This window comes from Nannospalax galili, unplaced genomic scaffold (assembly GCF_000622305.1).
Source record: "Nannospalax galili isolate Female #2095 unplaced genomic scaffold, S.galili_v1.0 scaffold809, whole genome shotgun sequence".
Taxonomy (NCBI): Eukaryota; Metazoa; Chordata; class Mammalia; order Rodentia; family Spalacidae; genus Nannospalax; species Nannospalax galili.
The window spans coordinates 2,686,464-2,705,251 of NW_008360015.1; the positions used below are offsets into that span (position 1 = coordinate 2,686,464).

At 41.8% G+C, this 18,788-nt stretch overlaps 1 protein-coding gene across 1 annotated transcript in view; it reads right to left on the reverse strand.

Moving 5' to 3' along the window:
* Positions 1–492: 492 nt before the first annotated feature.
* The window catches only part of LOC103726480 (cytochrome P450 3A25-like), a 39,583-nt gene continuing 21,287 nt past the window's right edge, over positions 493–18,788 (reverse strand). Inside the window, 7 exon segments of the mRNA XM_008824075.2 lie at positions 493–710; positions 2,947–3,081; positions 3,083–3,110; positions 6,072–6,298; positions 10,633–10,793; positions 12,285–12,351; positions 13,558–13,685. Of these exon segments, the coding sequence (XP_008822297.2) occupies positions 615–710; positions 2,947–3,081; positions 3,083–3,110; positions 6,072–6,298; positions 10,633–10,793; positions 12,285–12,351; positions 13,558–13,685 (842 nt within the window). The 3' untranslated portion in view covers positions 493–614.

An 18,788-nucleotide genomic window follows, 5' to 3' on the forward strand; every position in this document is an offset into this window, starting at 1 on the left:
AAGCGAACCGGAATGAATGGAGATGATATCTTGAGAGGAAAAGAAGATGACTCTCCATATCTGCCATTGACTTCATCATTTTTTTTTGGTCTTTTTGAGACAGGGTCTCCCTGTAGCCCCAGCTGGCTTGGAACTCACTATGTAGACCAGGCTGGCCTTGAACTCACGAATTCACAAAGAACCGCCTGCCTCTGCCTCCCAAGTGCTGGGATTAAAGGCATGTGCCACCACGCCTGGCCATCATTCTTTTAAATCAACAGTAGAGGCTAGTCTGCACAGATACTGAGCAAGCTCAATAAATTACTGAGTACCTGATCATACATCAAAGGCAGTTGGTTAGGTGTATTCTATCTTGATTTCATTAAAAAGCAAATTGAGCCCGGCGTGGTGGCGCACGCCTTTAATCCCAGCACTTGGGAGGCAGAGGCAGGCGGTTCTTTGTGAATTCGTGAGTTCAAGGCCAGCCTGGTCTACATAGTGAGTTCCAGGACAGCTGGGGCTACAAGGAGACCCTATCTCAAAAAGACCAAAAGAAAAAAAAAAGCAAATAGAATTCTCTGGTGTTCAGTGACACAGCCTCCTTGGAGAACACAGCAGAAATCCTGAGGGGATATTCATGCTCCATTTGTGGTTTTATCTCTTGACAGCATGTTTAGGATGATGGGATTTTCTGGCTGCAAAAGTGGTTGGCTGCTTAATTTCAGGGGAATCTGCAGGAGAGGAACAAGCACAGTGAAAAACAATAAATATACTGCCAGCAATCACAGAGACAAAGCAGAAGAGACACATTAAGGACAAAGATGCCTTACAAACATGAACTATATCACATATTCGTGTCCTATATCTTGAATTCTTTATATGTATATATTCATTGAGACTGTATAGTGAAAACATCCCTTTATCTGTATATTCAATAAAATAGTTATTGAATATCTTTTGTATATAGAGCCCAAGAAAAAAAATCTCATTTAATTATGTTCTTTATTGATTCAAAATTTAATTGGAAAGTTTGAGTTTTTAATTTTTAGACCACATTTTGGGTATATGGAAAACCATTTTTGAAGGCTATAGGAAATTAATTTTATGTTCATTGAAACTTGCAAGGTAATCCTGAGTAGGTAGCTCTCACACATCTACTGGGAGGACTCCGCTTCTAAGGTACCTGGACACCATCCAGTTTAATGATGGGGAAATGCCTTTAGGAAGCACTGTGTGTTGTTCCCTTCCATCGTCTCTTAGCTTCCAAGGATGGTGAAAATGGGAAACTTTTGAGTCACTCTGTTTTCACTAATCATTTTGCCCCAGTCTCTCCAGTCTTGTGGAGATGGAGGAGCCTCCAAATGAGTAATTTGATCACAATAGTGAAGAGAAAGTAAATTGTCATGGGAAGAGTATAAGATTATGGGGGACCCAAGCCTGCCAGGTGTCCCAGAGGCCTGCTTGATTTTGAGACTAAATGCTCTGTCTGTTCGTCTGTGTAAACTCCTGCACATACTCACAGGACAGTTATCCTGCAGCCCTGGACCTATCCTCCTACCTCCCATGAAGAAAGACAACTGAACAAGAAGGGGCTGCATATTACATGCACAAGTCTTAGAGCCTATGCCTGTCTGTCAATATTTTATTTAGTATGTCCACTAATTAATTTAAGGACAACACATATTTGTCTTTAAGTTTTTCAGGGGAGATATTTCAAGACTTCCTCTAAATGTAGTCTCTTATTATTTCAAAATTTCCAACAACATGTATGTGTTTTCTCTGAAGATACAGAAAGCTATCTATATATATCCATATTCATATACACAAATGACATTAGTTAAAAACTTAAAAATTGATGGGTGTGGTGGTGCGAGCCTTTAACCCCAGCACTGAGGAGGCAGAGGGAAGGGGGTTTATGTAAGATTTAGGCCAGCCTGGTCTACAGAGCGAGTTCCAGGCCAACTGAGGCTATAGGAAGACCCTGTCTCAAAAAAATTAAAAATAAAAATAGATGAAAATTTGCACTTAAAAACACCAAAAACTGGCGAGCACTCCTTCAAGTACAACGAAGAATTTCACTTGTACACTCCCCAGCAAAACACCATTGGTTTACATAAGGAGTAAAATGAATGAAATACAAGGACTTTGAGGATTCTTCAAGCCAGAGCAAACAGAGAATCAAAGTGAGCAGTTTAGTGATGAAATATTGACTTAAATGATGAAAAGAGCCCTTGGGAACCAATAACGGGGAAGAGGAACAAATGGGCCCTGGTAAGATGGAGAAAGCCTCTCTCAGTGGTTTGGGCATTGATTTGAACTTGAATTATAGTGAAGAGGAGAGCTGGAAGAATACACATGAACTTATGAAAACGCAGAATGGGACCCAGTTTTTCTGAAGCAAAACCCTTGAAATGTGAGAGCAAAGGGTTTCAATTGCCTTGAATGGTCAGAGTTCTTCATATCTCCTAATACTCCAAATTAGTGATTCTCAGTGTCGGTTGTACATGGGAAACAGTGTGCAGTTTTTAGGGCCACATTCTGAGTGAAATAGTAAAACTCCTTGGTATTTTCAAAGCATAGCCAGTGTTTGAAATCTCTTGATACCTGAGGGCCTCTGTTAAGTCTTGGTGAAGGCCACCATTCATAAACCATGACAAGGTGATCATTGCATCTATGAGTGTGCACAACAGTCCCCCATGTCCAGGTGAGTTGTGCTCAGTTTCGAGGAGATTGCATACAATCATGTTATGCTAGTCTGCATCAACGGGGCATAATTTCTCTATTTGTGCCTTATTTGGGCACAGATTTATACCTCCAGAACAGAAGGAGCTTAAAGCTCATACCTGACTTCAAACATATTTTTTGTCCCATACATTATTAAACTGAATGATCAGTTTCTTTTCTGTTTAAAGGCTTAAGTTTAAGAAAAGCCGAAATATTATTTACAGAGGAAGTTTTCTTCCTCACCTCTGTTTTTTTACAAGGTTGAACAGAGAAGGTCTGCAGGACTCTGATGACAGCGAGTTTCATGTTCATGAGCGCAAACCTCATGCCAATGCAGTTCCGGGGTCCATTTCCGAAGGGCAGGTACACGTAAGGATTAGATGTTGTCCTTGTTCTTCTTGCTGAACCTGGGGACAAAAAGGCGGATGAAAACAAGTTAACAAAGATAAAGACCACAAGTGTTGCATGTTTGGAGTTGTCACTTACAACTCTCAGCCAAGATCATGCAGGGTACATTTGTGGGCCTGGCACTAAAACTCTACTGCAAGTATCTGACTGTAAGATTCGTAACCTGACATCCCTTCCCTCTCCTACCAAAATGTGGGAGCTCCCTACATTTTGGTTGAGGTGAATTCTCTTTGAGAGGAAACACATCTTTAAACACATAATTCCATTCAGCATGGTGATATGTTCTTGCTCTGAAAGACACACTGGAAGGAGACAAGTTGAAGGGACAGTGGGTGCCTCACGCTTAGGCTGGTCATTTGCTCACTGGGGAGAAAGTGAAGCGTCACTATTGAAATGCCGTTTTCCCTCCCCTTCGCCCCTCCTCTCTTTTCACTCCATTCTTTGCAGCTCTCCTCATCCTTACTCTCCTTGTCATCTTCCTCTCATTCCTCTTTCTCAGAATCTCTTTTGTTTTCTGTCCATTAACGTGGTCAAAGTCAGGTAGTTTCTAGGGTAAAGGAAGCATCTCTCCTGTATCACCACAACTGTCTTCCCATGTCTACCTTCTCCACTGAGCGTGTTGATTTGAATTAATTCAAATTCGACGTCCCATAAGTTGATTGTATAAGTGAAAAAAATAGATTTTGAAGTGGCAAGGACCTCATAATTGTGTGCTTTAAAATTTTTTGTACTCTGGGAAAATATGAAGTATTTACACATGATATAGTATGAAAGAGCATGGGCGTGGGGACAGTTTGGGTTGTGTGTGGATACGGTGCTCATATGGGTGGAGGGTTGCTGGGGAAAATGATAAACAGGAGATACATACAATGTGTGTACAGGGCTTGGGAGATGACCCACATGATAAGGCACTTGTATTGGAAGTGTGAGAACCTGAGTTTCATCCTGAAAACCCCCACAGAAAGCTGGACATGGTGGTGTGTGCCTGTAATCCCAGCAACAATCACATGGGAGATGGAGACAAACTGGATCCCTGGGTCTCACTGTCCATCTCCTCTAGCCTACTTGGTGAAGTTCAAGGCCAATGACAGACCCTGTCTCAAACAAAAGATGGAACATCCTAGGTTGTCTTCTGACCTCCAATACATACAGGTGCTCATCCATGTGTGGACACATGCCTCTATACATATGCACCCCCAAGAAACACACATAAATGTGCACCCCCTACAAACACACATGTGCACTCCTACAAGGGACTATAAAGTATTGTGATGTAGATTACACTGAAGTATAGGTCAAGTATTCTACACAGTGTTAACGCTCAAATTTCTCAATGATTGGTCCAGTCCTGACATGTGGTAAGCACTTACTGTTTGATGACTGCACGAATCATAGAGAACTACAGCCACAGGTCTCTGAATTTCAGTTGTGAACTTACAGGGGGTGGGGAAACTGAGGCTGGAGAGAACACACAGATTCTCTGGTTGAGAAAAGAGAGGAATCGGTCAACTGATTCCCAAAAGTATACTGTGCAGACATAAGGTTGGCACTAAGAACATCACTGCTAACAAGACAAGGCCCCTGACACATAGAAATGTAGGGTGAATGGGCAATGGAAGTCTGACTCCAAGTCCTACTCATCAGTCTTAAATTTTATTCCCTATTTTGCTTTCTAATCCAACAAGGAAACACCAACTATTTCTAAACTAAAACTGTGCCTGATGTCTGACCTTGACAATTACAAGAAAGCTCAGGTTGTCTAAAAGGAAGAATGTCTCAGACATCTAGAGGCAGGTGACCTGGGCTTTAGAGTCACCAGTCATGGAGATTGTTTAGAAGCTGGCCTGAGACAGGACTGGCAGCACCCATGGTCTCCTCTGTCCTTATGGAGGCTACTTGACCCATCTGGGAGGGGGACTTCAAGGTCTCCACATATACATTTACACTTACATTGGAGGATCCAGGAAGAAATTCCTAATCAAATGGATGATGGAAACATTTATTAAAGCTGATGATAGGGCTGACCAGATGACTCAACAGGTAAAGGTGCTGACAGACAAGCCTGATGTCTTGAGTTTGATTCCTAGGACCTACATGGTGGAAGGAGTGAACTGGCTCTCACAAACTGTCCTCTGACTTCCACACGTTATGTGCTATGACACTTGTGCACACACACACACACACACACACAAATGAATATCATTAAGATATTCTAAAGCTAGTGATAAATTCAGGGAGCTTGGGAATATCATAGAATCCTTGAAAAAAAAATCCACACTTCTAAAATTACATAGTGCTTAAGTAAATTACAGGAGACTAAGGTCACTAAATAAGATACAACTATTATGAGTTAAAGTAAATCACAGGAGACCAAGGTCACTAAATAAGACACAACTATTATGACATAGTGGATAGGGTATAATTCGCTTTAAGTAAATAGTGATTCAAAATACAACTAAAATTATGCTATACTAGGTTTCATAGACATATGTACATGAGGACCCACGCCACCTTATTAATATTAACTAATATTAATATTTTGGGACTCTGGGTGGTCATATATTTATTTTTTCTGGTCTTTTTGTTCAACTTCAACAATAATCATCATTTCATAAATTTTTAAAAAAGTTTTAATTCCAGGAGCTGGAGAGATGCCTCAGTGGTTAAGAGCATTTGCTGCCCTTGCAGAGGACCCATGTTCAGTTCCCAGCACCCAAGATGGGCAGCTCACAATCTCCTGCAACTCCAGATGCAGGGGCTCTGATACCCTCTCCTGGTCTGCACAGGTGCTGCACTCACGTGCCCATAACCATACATAGACATACACATAAAAAAACTGTAATTCCAAAAAGACAGATGCAAAGGAATACAAAATCACATGTATGTCATTTCCAGGAAGACATGCTAATAAGTTTGAACCTTCCTGTTCATGTGAGAATGCCCCTCCTGAGTCTCTGTACCTTTCAGGGCAGAATTCCTCAGGCTCGGGCCAGTACTCTGGGTCCCGATGAAGAGGATATGTTGGTATCATCATTACGGTCCCTTTGGGAATGAACACTCCATTGATTTCAACATCTTTCTTACAGACCCTCTCTAGTCTGTTAGCAATGGGGTACAGTCTGAGACATTCATTCACCACCATATCCAGGTACTCCATCGCCATCAGGGCATCATAGGTGACGGGGGCCTGGGAAGAAGAACAGATTTTCCTCATATGAGGTTTAGAATGAACATTTTCTTTTTGGTCTTCTTGAGAGAGGGTTTCCCTGTAGCCCTAGCTGGCCTGTACTTTCTATGTAGACCAGGCTGGCCTTGAACTCACCTGCCTCTGCTTCCTGAGCGCTGGGATTAAAGGTGTGTTCCACCACACCCGGGTGTAGAATGAACATTTAATTCAGTTTGTACAGTGCTGTTATATTGTTAGAAGCTCCAGAGTTTACCACTGATTAGTAGGAACTCTTAGTCTTAATCATTTTATATCTATAATGATTTTTAAATTTTTTATTTATTTTATTTTATGTGTATGAGTATTTTGCCTGCATGTATATAAGTGTACCCATGTGTACAAGGCCTGTGGAGGCCCAAAGAGGGTGTTGGATACCCTGAACTGGAGTTATGGTCAGTTGTTAACTACTGTGTGGGTCCTGGGAACTGAACCTGGGTCCTCTGCAAGAGCAGCCAGTGCTCTTAACCACTGAGCCATCTCTCCTGCCCTCAAGCTTGGTTTTTAACCTGAGTTCTGGGAATTTGAGCTCAGGTCCTCATGCTTGTGCAGCAAGCAGCTTTCACACTGAGCCATCTCCCCAGTCCCTATCATAACCTTTGACATGATCATAGCCCGTTGGGCTGTGAGGTATGGTTATGAATAAAGGAGACATCTGGGACAGTCCCCTGCCCATCCTTAAATCCCCAGCATTGTCACATTCTGATTTTTCTTGCCCATATGAGCATAGATGACTAACACATTACAATTACATTCAAGCAAAGTATACTAAAGTTGCTGTCTCATCTCCATAGAGACCATAAGCCTATAGCAAGGGAATATGTCACTGAAAGGAATAAGCTCCTTACTTATAATCCACATTAGGTTTTACAGTCGTGCTCTTAACCACTGAGCCATCTCTCCTGCCCTCAAGCTTGGTTTTTAACCTGAGTTCTGGGAATTTGAGCTCAGGTCCTCATGCTTGTACAGCAAGCAGCTTTCACACTGAGCCATCTCCCCAGTCCCTATCATAACCTTTGACATGATCATAGCCCGTTGGGCTGTGAGGTATGGTTATGAATAAAGGAGACATCTGGGACAGTCCCCTGCCCATCCTTAAATCCCCAGCATTGTCACATTCTGATTTTTCTTGCCCATATGAGCATAGATGACTAACACATTACAATTACATTCAAGCAAAGTATACTAAAGTTGCTGTCTCATCTCCATAGAGACCATAAGCCTATAGCAAGGGAATATGTCACTGAAAGGAATAAGCTCCTTACTTATAATCCACATTAGGTTTTACAGTCTCTGCTTGGTAGCTCCTTTGATTATAGGTGTCAAGGCCAGTTCAATGAAAATTTATAATGAAGAATTCTGGGTAAGATGGCAGACCTGGTGCTGCCTCCGTGTGCCCGATGAAGATAGAAACTTAGTATGAGAAAACAAACGTCTTCCAAAGATAGAAAGAGAGGAAGAGCTTCAGAAATTCACAAAGGAAGTGTTAGGACAGCTGACATATGTGACAGAATAGATGGATGACTCAGGGAAAAGGAGCCAAACTGAACACAGCTCCAGCTGCCTAGCTCCTCAGTTGGGGGACAGTAAGCCCCTCCACAAGGTAAACAAGCAGGAGCTGGTTAACCGAGACTGGGAGTCCTACTATCAAGACAAGCCCCGAACCCTCACATGCCTCAAAACCGATGCAGATTTGGGTGAGACAATGATTCCGCCAGCAATGGAGAGAATTGGGTCTGACTCAGAGAACCTATTGTTGGAAACTGAGCTCCTGATGGGGCCAGAGAATGGAAATAACGGCAAGGCAGGGAGCCTGAATTCACAAGCCTTAGGGCAAGAGTCAGCTCTGGGTGACAGATGTAGAGAGTGGGAGGGCCAGATACAGACAAACTGTAAAGTACAGGTGACAGGAGGCTGAGGAAGGACCTAGAGCAAGACCTCATCAACTGAGGATAACTCTGGAGTTTGACAATTCTGTGCTTCAGTTCCATCGTCTCTGGAGCCACCTTTCTACTATCCCCTGCTGTAGAACCCCAAACTCTAACTCCAGTGGTCTACTTGATAGCCATCTACAGCTGCATCCTTCCAGCAGGGGGAGACAATGCTCAGGGGGTATTGGAAACATACAAGCAGGTATTCCACCGAACAAACCAAAGTGCTGTGGCTGCTTCTCACAAAACGGAGGGCTAAAGTGGCAGTCACTTAGGGAATATGAACTGGAGAGTCTCAGTGAGGAGAGAACCCGACTAGGCCATAAAGCTATATTGGGCCAGCAGAGGCACTGGTAAGCAAGGGAACTACTAACATGATGGTGGCACTTGGGGACATCAGACTCCACTCCAATACAGCCTCAACACTAGCATAAAAACTGGAAAGACAAGGGTCCTGAAGTTCAACCGACTTCTCTGCTGTGCACACAGTGGGCTAACGGGCAGTCTCCAGTTTCTGAAGGTACAGAAAGATGCTCCAACACTATTTTTTGACTCTATCTGTTCCCCCTTTCTCTTTTTGTGACAGTTTTAGCAGCACTGTTTTCACGGCTTTTAAAAGTATGTTTTCCTCACAGATATCCAAACCCACATGCATAAACTGCATCATAGAAACAAAAGAAATATGAAAAAAACAAGGTAATACGACTCCTCTGAAGATCGTGGCTCTTGAACAACTGAATTCAAAGAGAGTGAAATAGAATAAAGTGCTGGATTAAAGTTTTTACTAGCAAAACTGATCAAGGATCCCGATGTGGATATTAACAAGCAGATGAATTCAGTCTAGGTCTTGGAAAGAAGAGTCAGCAATGAAGAAAAAAGTAGCAAAATGATGGTAAAAATCAAACACATATAGACACCACAGAAGAAAAATTTGGCAAGAAACTTGAAATTTTGCAAGCAAAAGAGAACTGTTTGAAATCAAATGGTTATCAGGAAAAGAAATAGTTGTGAATGCTGGTGCTGGTGGGATTATAAATTGGTGCAGCCACCACGGAAGTCAGTGTGGAGATTCCTCCACATACAAATACCTGAACTATCATGTGACCCAGCTTTGCTATCCCTGTGTATAAGCTGGAAAGACTCTAAGTCAACATACCACAGAGATACTTGCAAATATGTTTATAGTTGCACTGTTCACCATAGCTAAGATATGGAACTAGCCTTGATATCCAACTATAGAGTATATGAGCAGCACAAACTGAACTCAGTGTGTTATTAAAAACAACAAAGAAAAGAGGTCATGAATTTGGGGGCAGTGCAGGGAGGTAGAGGGTGGACCTGGGAGGACTTTTATGGGGATGAGTGGAGGGGTGAATATGATCAAAATACGTTATATAAAAATTTCAAAGAATTCACAAAAATGGCATAGGACTGGAGACATGGTTCACTGGTTAAGAGCACTGGCTGCTGAGGACCTGGGTTTGGATCCCGGAACGCACATGGCAGCTTACAATTGTCTATAACTCCAGTTCCAGCAGATCCAATACCTCTTCTGACCTCCACAGGCATTGCACATATGGGTGCAATTACATACATGCAGGCAAAACACTCATACACATAAAATAAAAGTAATACATAAAATCTTTAAAAATAGTATGTTAAGGGACTGGAGAAATGGGTCAGCAGTTAAGAGTACTTGTTGCTCTTGTAGAGGACCCAGGTTCAGTTCCCAGCACCCACATGGTGACTTAACCATATATTACTTTAGTTTCAGGGGATCTGATGCTTTCTGCTGACCTCTGTGGGTACTGCACCCATGTGGTACACTTATATACATGCAGGTAAAAATACTCACATATGCAAATAAAAATAAACAAAGATTTTGACTTAGGAATAGAGACACTGGCTCACACCTTGTTCTTCACTTCTGGCTACAGACCAGGAGGGCAAAGTTATTTGGAGCAGCACTGGGTCAAAATGCCCAGACCAGAGAATGCCAGTTGCATTGGAAACAACCAGGATAGAGCACTTCCAGGAATATCAGCACAGTTAAGTGTCCAGACACTTGAGTGACTGATGCTTATTCTTAAACACCACACAGGTTTTCTGGGTGTTTCTTACTTGGTATTATTGTCATCATAGGTAACAGATACACCAGGGCCAGAACTGTATTAAAAGGGCATACATTTCTGTGGGTAGCATTCATGTCCTATGTAAGCCCCCTCGTTTCTCTTTTTAGATTCCTGCTGACTGGTGGAAAAAAAAAAAACATTGCTTAGTCTCTCAGCAAAGACACTCAATGCAAGGATGAGACATGCTCTTGTCAATCCTTCACCCTCCCTCGCTCTCTGGGTACCATCCACTCACCTTATTGGGCAGAGCTCTATCGATCTCACCCTGAAGTTTCTTCTGCACATGAGGGTGAGTGGCCAGAAAGTACATAATGAAGGAAATGGAGGTGCTTGTGGTTTCATAGCCAGCGAAAATGAAAACAACTGTTTGTGCCACCATCTCTACATCAGACAGAGCTGAAAGGAAAAGAATATTTCAGATGAGTAGGATCAAAGGGAAGAACATAGAAAAGCAATTCAGAGTCACACTGGGATTGGTTTCCACTCTAATATCTGTCTGATAGGCTAAATTATTTTAACTCAGGATGTTTCAAGATCTATACTACTGAGGCGCATCTGTTCTGTTATGTCAAACTCATGTCGTGACAGACTCATACCACAGTGTTATCATCACATACACTGGGTAAACATAAAAGTACTGTGATGGTTAACATTGCTTGTTAACTTGACAGGACCTAGAACCACCTAGGAGACAAGCTCTGGTATACCTTTGAAAGATTATCTAGATTAGGTTGCTTTCTGGGTACACCTGTGAGGGATTATCCTTATTAGGTTAATTGAGGTAGGAGGATCCACCTTTTTTTTTTTTTAAAACAAAAAGCAAAAACAAGATTCATTTTAGTTTATAAATGTGCATGTATGTATGTGGATGTATGTCATGTGAGTGTGGATTCCAGAGGAGATCAGAAGAGGGAGTCAGGTCCCCTGGAGCTGAAATTACTGGGTACTGGGGATTGAACCCAAGTCCTCTGGAAGAGCACCAGGTGCTCCTAACCATTGAGCCATCTCTCCAGTTCTGGAAGGCCCATCTTAATTGTGGGCAGCACCATCCTGTGGACGAGTTCCTGAACTGACTAAAAAGGAGAAAGTGAGCTGAGCACCAGTATTCATCTCTCTGCTTCCAGAAGGGGGGTGACTGGTAAATACAGGACAAGTGATAGAATTGGAAAGTCATCATTTTGTAGCTGTAATAGCAATAATGGTTTTCATCACAAAACATCCATAGATGATATCATAAAACCAGTGGATAAAAGAATAAAAAGAGCCAGGGGTGTTGGCTTTAGTCCCAGCATTCTGGAGGCAGAGGCAGAGGCAAGTGGATCTCTGTGAGATTGATGCCAGCCTGGCCTATATAGTGAGTTCCAGGCCAGCTGGGGCTACAAGGAGACCCTGTCTCAGAAAAAGAATAAAAAGAACAGGATATGTATAGTTTCTCAGAATCTATTTACTTAGCTCAGAAATAAAAATAAATTGTAGATTAAACTTGCACACACTGGCACCGAGTCTGCCCAGTGAATAGAACTACGTGATGGGATATTCATATGCAAATTTGAATAGGTGCATATGCAAATTTCTAGGCAGAGGTTCTGAATCAGTGGTACTGGAAGCCACTGAGTTTCAGCCTTTGTCCTGACAGAGGTGATCCAATGCCACTGAAGACTTCCATGCATGAAGTCTTTGTTCATGGTTGTCCACAGGTCTTGGTCACACTCATAACAAGTACACTTCCAGAAACTTCCTGTGGGTACCATATATATTATCCCTGTGGGTATCTTTTTGAAATTTGACAGAAATGCTGTAGAGGCCTGGAAAACCCTCTGCTCATGACCAGACCACAGCCTCCCTCTGAGCTTCCCTGTCCTCATGTCATGAAGCATACCAAGTTACCTTTACAGGACTTGTTGTCTCTGGAGTTCTGAGTGTTCATCATTAGCTGGAGAAAATCCACTCGGTTCTGGAAGCAGAAGGAGAAAATTTAAAGATGGACACTTAGTTGTAATGTCCAACTTGAAAGAGGGTGCAGAACTTCACCTCCCTTCTGATAGTAAGGCCCCTGAGTCTACAAGTGTGACAAGTGTGGCTGGAGTTAGGCATGAACAGAATCATCTGTCAACAACCCTGGGAACAGGGTCTTTGTTCCCCTTATCTAAGTTTCTGTAGCTTCTGAGCAGACGTCTGACCAGAGAGCTGCTGGCTCCTTCTCACTCACGCTTGCTCAGGAAGAACCCTTAAGCTTAACTTCCTGTTGTTCTATCCAAATTCTTAACCAATAGCTTCATAGGCTGATCTAATCTCATTTCCCGATCTCATTATAAAGTTTTGTGTGAACATCTTCCGACACTCCCAGAACACTACAAAATCCTAAGTGACATCACAGGTGCCCATCCTACCTCCCTGACCTGTAAACAGACTTGTACTAGCACCCAGGCCACATGCAGCAAAGCTAGGTTAGCAACTGGCCAACTCATTGGAGAGAGAAAACACCCACCTACAGGCTGACTGGGCAGGTTTCAGTGTTACTGTCAAGAAAATACCCTAGTCCAAGGCAAGAGGGGCTCAAATTTAACACAGACCGAACTCCACCAGACCTGATCGTACCTTCCGTTGGAGAATGTGCCAAATAAGAAGCTTAGATATGAAACGATTTTTTCATAATATGAGCTTTAAGGGCAGGAGAACAGCATCGAATTCTTTTTTTTTTTTTTTTTTTTTTTTTTTTTTTTTTTTTTTTTTTTTTTTTTTGGTGGGGGTCTTTCTGAAACAGGGTCTCCCTGTAGCTCCTGCTGGCCTGGAACTCACTATGTAAACCAGGCTGGCCTTGAGCACTGAATATTTTTAAGCAGTGATTTTTATTCTTTGGCAATTATTCTGAAGGAGGGACAGTGGTAACATTGCTACTTCATCAATGCTTATGCCACGGCACACTAAATTTCATTCTTGGTAAATATGAAACTCTGTCTCTCTTTTATACTCATACCACCTTACCCAGATCTTACCTTCTTCTTCCCCCATAAAATGGAAAAATTCCCCTGCCCTCTCTGCCATTAACAAACACAGAAAAGTGTACAGCCTGATGCATGATCAGACCATGAGTATCACTTTCAAACCTTGAGCATCATGACCAAATTGTGAGCATCACAACAGCAGCACCACATTTTACCTTCTGGCTGGAATCAAGGCGATTTTCCTTTATCCTTTTCACAAAATCTTTGAAAAAGTTTGTTGACTGCTTTGGAAAAATGGACATATTTAGCATCTCATATATTGGAGTCAGGAATGGAAACACAACTACAAAGAAAAGAAAAAGAAAATAAAATGGAACGAAAATGTGGTGTTTTGTTTTTCCATTTTCATCTCTGTGTGTGGTATGTGTATGCATATTCACATGTGTGAACATACTTGTGTGTAGGTGCGTGCATGTGTACATGTATGTATGTAGAGGCATAAAGTTGACTTGAGAATAATTTTTAAAAATATTTTATTTTTTATTTTATTTTATCTGTATGCATGTATTGCTTGCATGTAGGTAAGTGCATCTGTGTTGTGCAATGCCCACAGAGGTCAGATGAGGCCGTTGGATCCCCTGGAACTGGCGTTAGGGACAGTTGTTAGCTCCTTGTGAGTGCTGGGATTTGAACCCGGGTCTTCTGCAAGAACAGTCAGTGTTCTTAACTGCTGAGCCATCTTTCCAGCCCCGAGAATCATTCTTGATTGCTCTTCTACCTTATTAATTGAAGCAAGGTCTTTCAATCAAACCCAGAACTCACTAATGTGTCTGGGCTCATCAGCTAACTTGCTTTGAGGAGCCCCTGTTTTTGCCTTCCAAGGCTGATGTTAAAGCGGGCTGCCATGCCCATCTAGCATTTATGTTTATTCTGAGGATCAGAATTCCAGTCCTCAGTCTTGTGTGGCAAGCACTTTAACCACAGAGCCATCTCCCCAGCGCCCCAGATGGAATTTTTCCCCTGGAATAATTACACTTTTCTGAAACAACAAGATTAAAATTCATCAGAATCTCTGTTGGGAGTCATTCCCTCTGTGACCTATGCTCTGGCTCTAAACCACAGGCTGAACAGTACATGTCACATATAGGGTCACCACCATGTAGTGGTTCCTCCTGTGGCACTGCAGTGACCAAAGGTGCAGGGTTAGTTATCTTTACTCTCAGCCTCTCATCTATTGGACTAGAGTCTTTGGTCCAAAACAGACCCTAGTCTTTTCCTGCAGCTAATTATGTTCTTCGGGAAAGAGCAGTCAGGATAGAAATAACACAGTGATGCTCCTCACCTACCTTGGTATGGAGCCAGAAATCAAGAATAGAAAGAAACTTTTCAGTTATGAGTTGGGAAGTCATAGGCCCTAGAGTAGAGCCTGCTATTGTTATTTTGCTCAATGGTCATGTTGTCAAATTGCCTTCTAAGTTTTCATGTTTATATCCATAGACCTGGGCTGCTCAACCTTGGTCAGAAAAGCATCTTTTTTTAGTGAGATGGGGGTGGGGGGAGTGCTGTGAGATGCTGTCTTTTGTCATGATATGATTGTTGCACTCATAAACTCACAGTAGCTGTATTTATCTGTACAAGATCTGCACAAGATCAAACTAGGCAAAATTCCAGCATGGATTAGGGGAGGGCTCATGAGGCCCCACTCCTGATGAACCACTGGTAGTTGATAACTGCTGGGGCTGCCCAAGGTTCAGTGGATGGCCCCACACCCATTGACATATAGATAGCATTAATTACACTTAATAGACTAATGTTTTTTGAGGCAGGGTCTCCCTGTAGCCCTAGTTGGCCTGGAACTTGCTATGTAGACTAGACTGGCCTTGATTTCACAGAGATCTGCCTGCCTCAACCTCCCAAGTGCTGGGATCAAAGGGGTGCACCACCACCATGCCTGGCTAGTAGGCTATGATAGTTTTAAAGAAGAGAACATGAAGTTGGGAGGGGGATGTGCTAGAGGAAACCTGGGGGGAGCTTGGGGGAAGAACTGCATGGGGATATAATTATATTTAACCTTTGACAGTATGAAATTCTCAAAGGATAACAGAAAAGCATGTTAAAAAGAACAGAAAGTAACTGGGGTGACCTCTAAAGAACTAAGGTACTAAAATAAAGAAAAACGGAAAATATGTTGAGACGAACATAGAATAACTTTTTTTTTGGTCTTTTTGAGACATGGTCTCCCTGTAGCCTCAGCTGTCCTGGACTCACTATGTAGACCAGGCTGGCCTTGAACTCACAGAGATCCGCCTTCCTCTGCCCCCCGAGTGCTGGGATTAAAGGCGTGCACCACCACACCCAGCAGAATAACTTTAAAAAAAGAAGAAATTTTGAGCTGGGTGTGGTAGTTCATACTGGGAGGTGCAAGCAGGGGGATTATCTTGAGTTTGAGGCCAGCCTGGGCTACATAGTGAGTTTCAGGTCAGTTTGAGTGAGCTACAGTGTGAGATCTTGTCTTCTAAACAAAAATAAATTCTGTTACAATGAATATAACACGAAGATGCAAATGCCAAACTTGTGATATGAAGAAAAAGCTGTAGTTAGATGGAGATTTAGAGCCAGCTTTAAAATTTTTTTATTTATTTATTACTGTTATTTTATACATATTGCCTGCATGCATGTAAGTGCACCTGTGTTGTGCAGTGCCTGCAGAGGCCAGAAGGGGATGTCAGATCCCCTGGAACTGGACTTATGGACAATTATTAGCTGCCATGTGGGTGCTGGGAACTTAACCCAGGTCCTCTGTAAGAGCAGCCAGTGCTGTTAACTGCGGAGTTATCTCTCTAGCCCCTCCAATCTTAAAAAGAAAAATCTCGAATAATCAAACTTTGCACTATAAATCACCAAAATAGAGCAAACTGAACCTAAAACAAACAGAAGGAAGAAATGAATACAGACTAAAGTAGAAACTAAGGAAACAAGCAATCAAAACACCATGGAAAAACCAATAAGATGCAAAGCTGATTCTTTGAAATTATCATAGCAAATCTTCACATAAATTCAAGAGAAAAAGAGAATATGCTAAAATTGCTGCTATCAACATTGAGAGATAGGAAATAACTACTGACACTGAAGAAATGAAAAGGACTATAAAATAATTCTATGAACAATTATATCACTAAAACAATTGTGCAAATGAAAAAAAATTGACAAAATGGACAAGTTTCCAGAGAATCAACAAATTCAGAACATGACTTAAAAAGGAATGGAAGGGCCGGGCGTGGTGGCACACACCTTTAATCCCAGCACTCAGGAGGCAGAGGCAGGTGGATCTCTGTGAGTTCAAGGCCAGTCTGGTCTACATAGTGAGTTCCAGGACAGCTGGGACTACAGTACAGGGAGACCCTGTCGCAAAAAGACCAAAAAAAAAAAAAAAAAAAAAAAGGAATGGTGAGATGGCTCAGTGGTAAAGGAGCTTGCTTCACAAACCTGGTGACCTGAGTTTGATTTCTGGAACCCACATAAAGGTAGACAGAGAGAATCAACTTCATAGATTTGTCCTCTCATCTCTGTATATGTGCTGTGCCTGCATGACTTCCTCCACATCATATGCACACATATAGGAATAATAAATAAAATTAAAAGGAAGAAATACAAAATATGGTCAGATTTATAACACACAAAGACCATGAACTTGTAATCAAACATGATCCATAAAGAAAAGCTCCATTCTAGAAGTTTTTTCTTTTTGATTACATGTGTGTATGCTGCATGTGCATGGGTACATGTATGTATGCAGGAAAAAGTATCTCAGGTCCAAGGACTATAAAAAGTAATGTTTTGAAAATGGAGGTATTATCCAAGTTGATCTATAGGTGAAACAGTCTGTGTGTCAGAATACTATTGGGCAACTTTGTAGAAATTGGTCAGTGGGGGCTGGAGAGATGGCTCAGTGGTTAAGAGCACTGGCTGCTCTGGCAGAGGACCTGGGTTCGGTTTCCAGCACCCACACGGCAACTAACAACCATCTATAACTCCAGTTCCAGGGAATCCAGTGCTCTAGTCTGGCCTCCTCGGGCATTGCATGACAAGGGTTTATGTATATATATGTAGGCTATACACTCACACACATAAAAAAGCAAAAACTGGCCAATTGTTTTTAAAGTTCACACAGAATGTCAAGGGATCCACAATATCTAAAGCAATCATGAAAGAAGAATAAATAGGACTTACATGTCTTCTTTTTTTTTTCTTTATTTCTTTTAAGACAGGGTCTCCTTGTGGCCCCAGCTGACCTGGAACCCACTTTATAGACTAGGCTGGCCTCAAACTCACAGAAATTCACCTGCTGTTCCTCCGAAGTGCTGGGATTAAAGGCATGTGCCAGCATGCCTGGCCTGACTTATCCTTCTTAATTTCAAAGCTTACTAGGAATCTACAATATCGAGGCCCTCTAGTACTGACATGATGATTGACAGATAGTTCAGTGGAACAGTGTTTAAACTGTAGAAAGAAACCCATGTGTGTACGGTCTAATGAAATTTGAGAGAATTGCTATGACAATTGACTATAGGAAAAAATTAACCCTTTTAACAAATGATGCTGAGAGACCTGCTTAAGTACTGTCAAATAATAAAGAGAGACCCCTACCTCACACTACATACAATATTAACTAAAAGTGGGTCAAATACATAAAGATCATAACTGCCTAACCAAGGTGAAGATTATTTGACAGTGGAGTCTTACACCTTAATTCAAAAACACATGGGTTGGAGAGATGGTTTAGTGGTTAAGAAAACTTGCTGCTTTTGCAGAAAACTGAAGTTCAGTTCCGAGTGCCCACATCAGGCAGCTCACAACTGCCTGGAACTCCAGCCCCAGGGAATCTTATGCCGTGGTCTGGCCTCCATGGGCACCTGCACACACAATCATATACATACAGAAAAATAAAATAAATCTTAAATAAGAACACAAGGAATGAAAAACCCACATAAATTATACATCATATAATTAAAACTTTTATACTTTGATGGACACTATTAAGAAAACGAAAATATGCCGAACAGTAGGAGAAAATTCTGCAAGTCATATGTCTGGTAAGGTAATCGTATTCAGGATACACAAATAAATCTTTACAACTCAGTGACAAAACCAAGCAATTCAGCTTGAAGAGCGGTCAGACATCTAATCTGACATCTTTATCTAATGAAGAGCATAAAATTCCAAAACTTCAGAGTACCATAGAAGGAGAAAAAAGCGAATTGAACCACAGTGCTAGCTCCCTAAATGTGCCTTTAGGTGGCAATAATAAAAATCATGAAAAACCCCCTCAAGTTTTGGATGGGAGGTAGAGAAAATGGAACCTTCATGAACTTCTGGCAGGAAAATAAAATGCTGTAACTACTGTCAGAATATATTTCTTAGTTCCTCAGTAAGTCAAACATAGAAT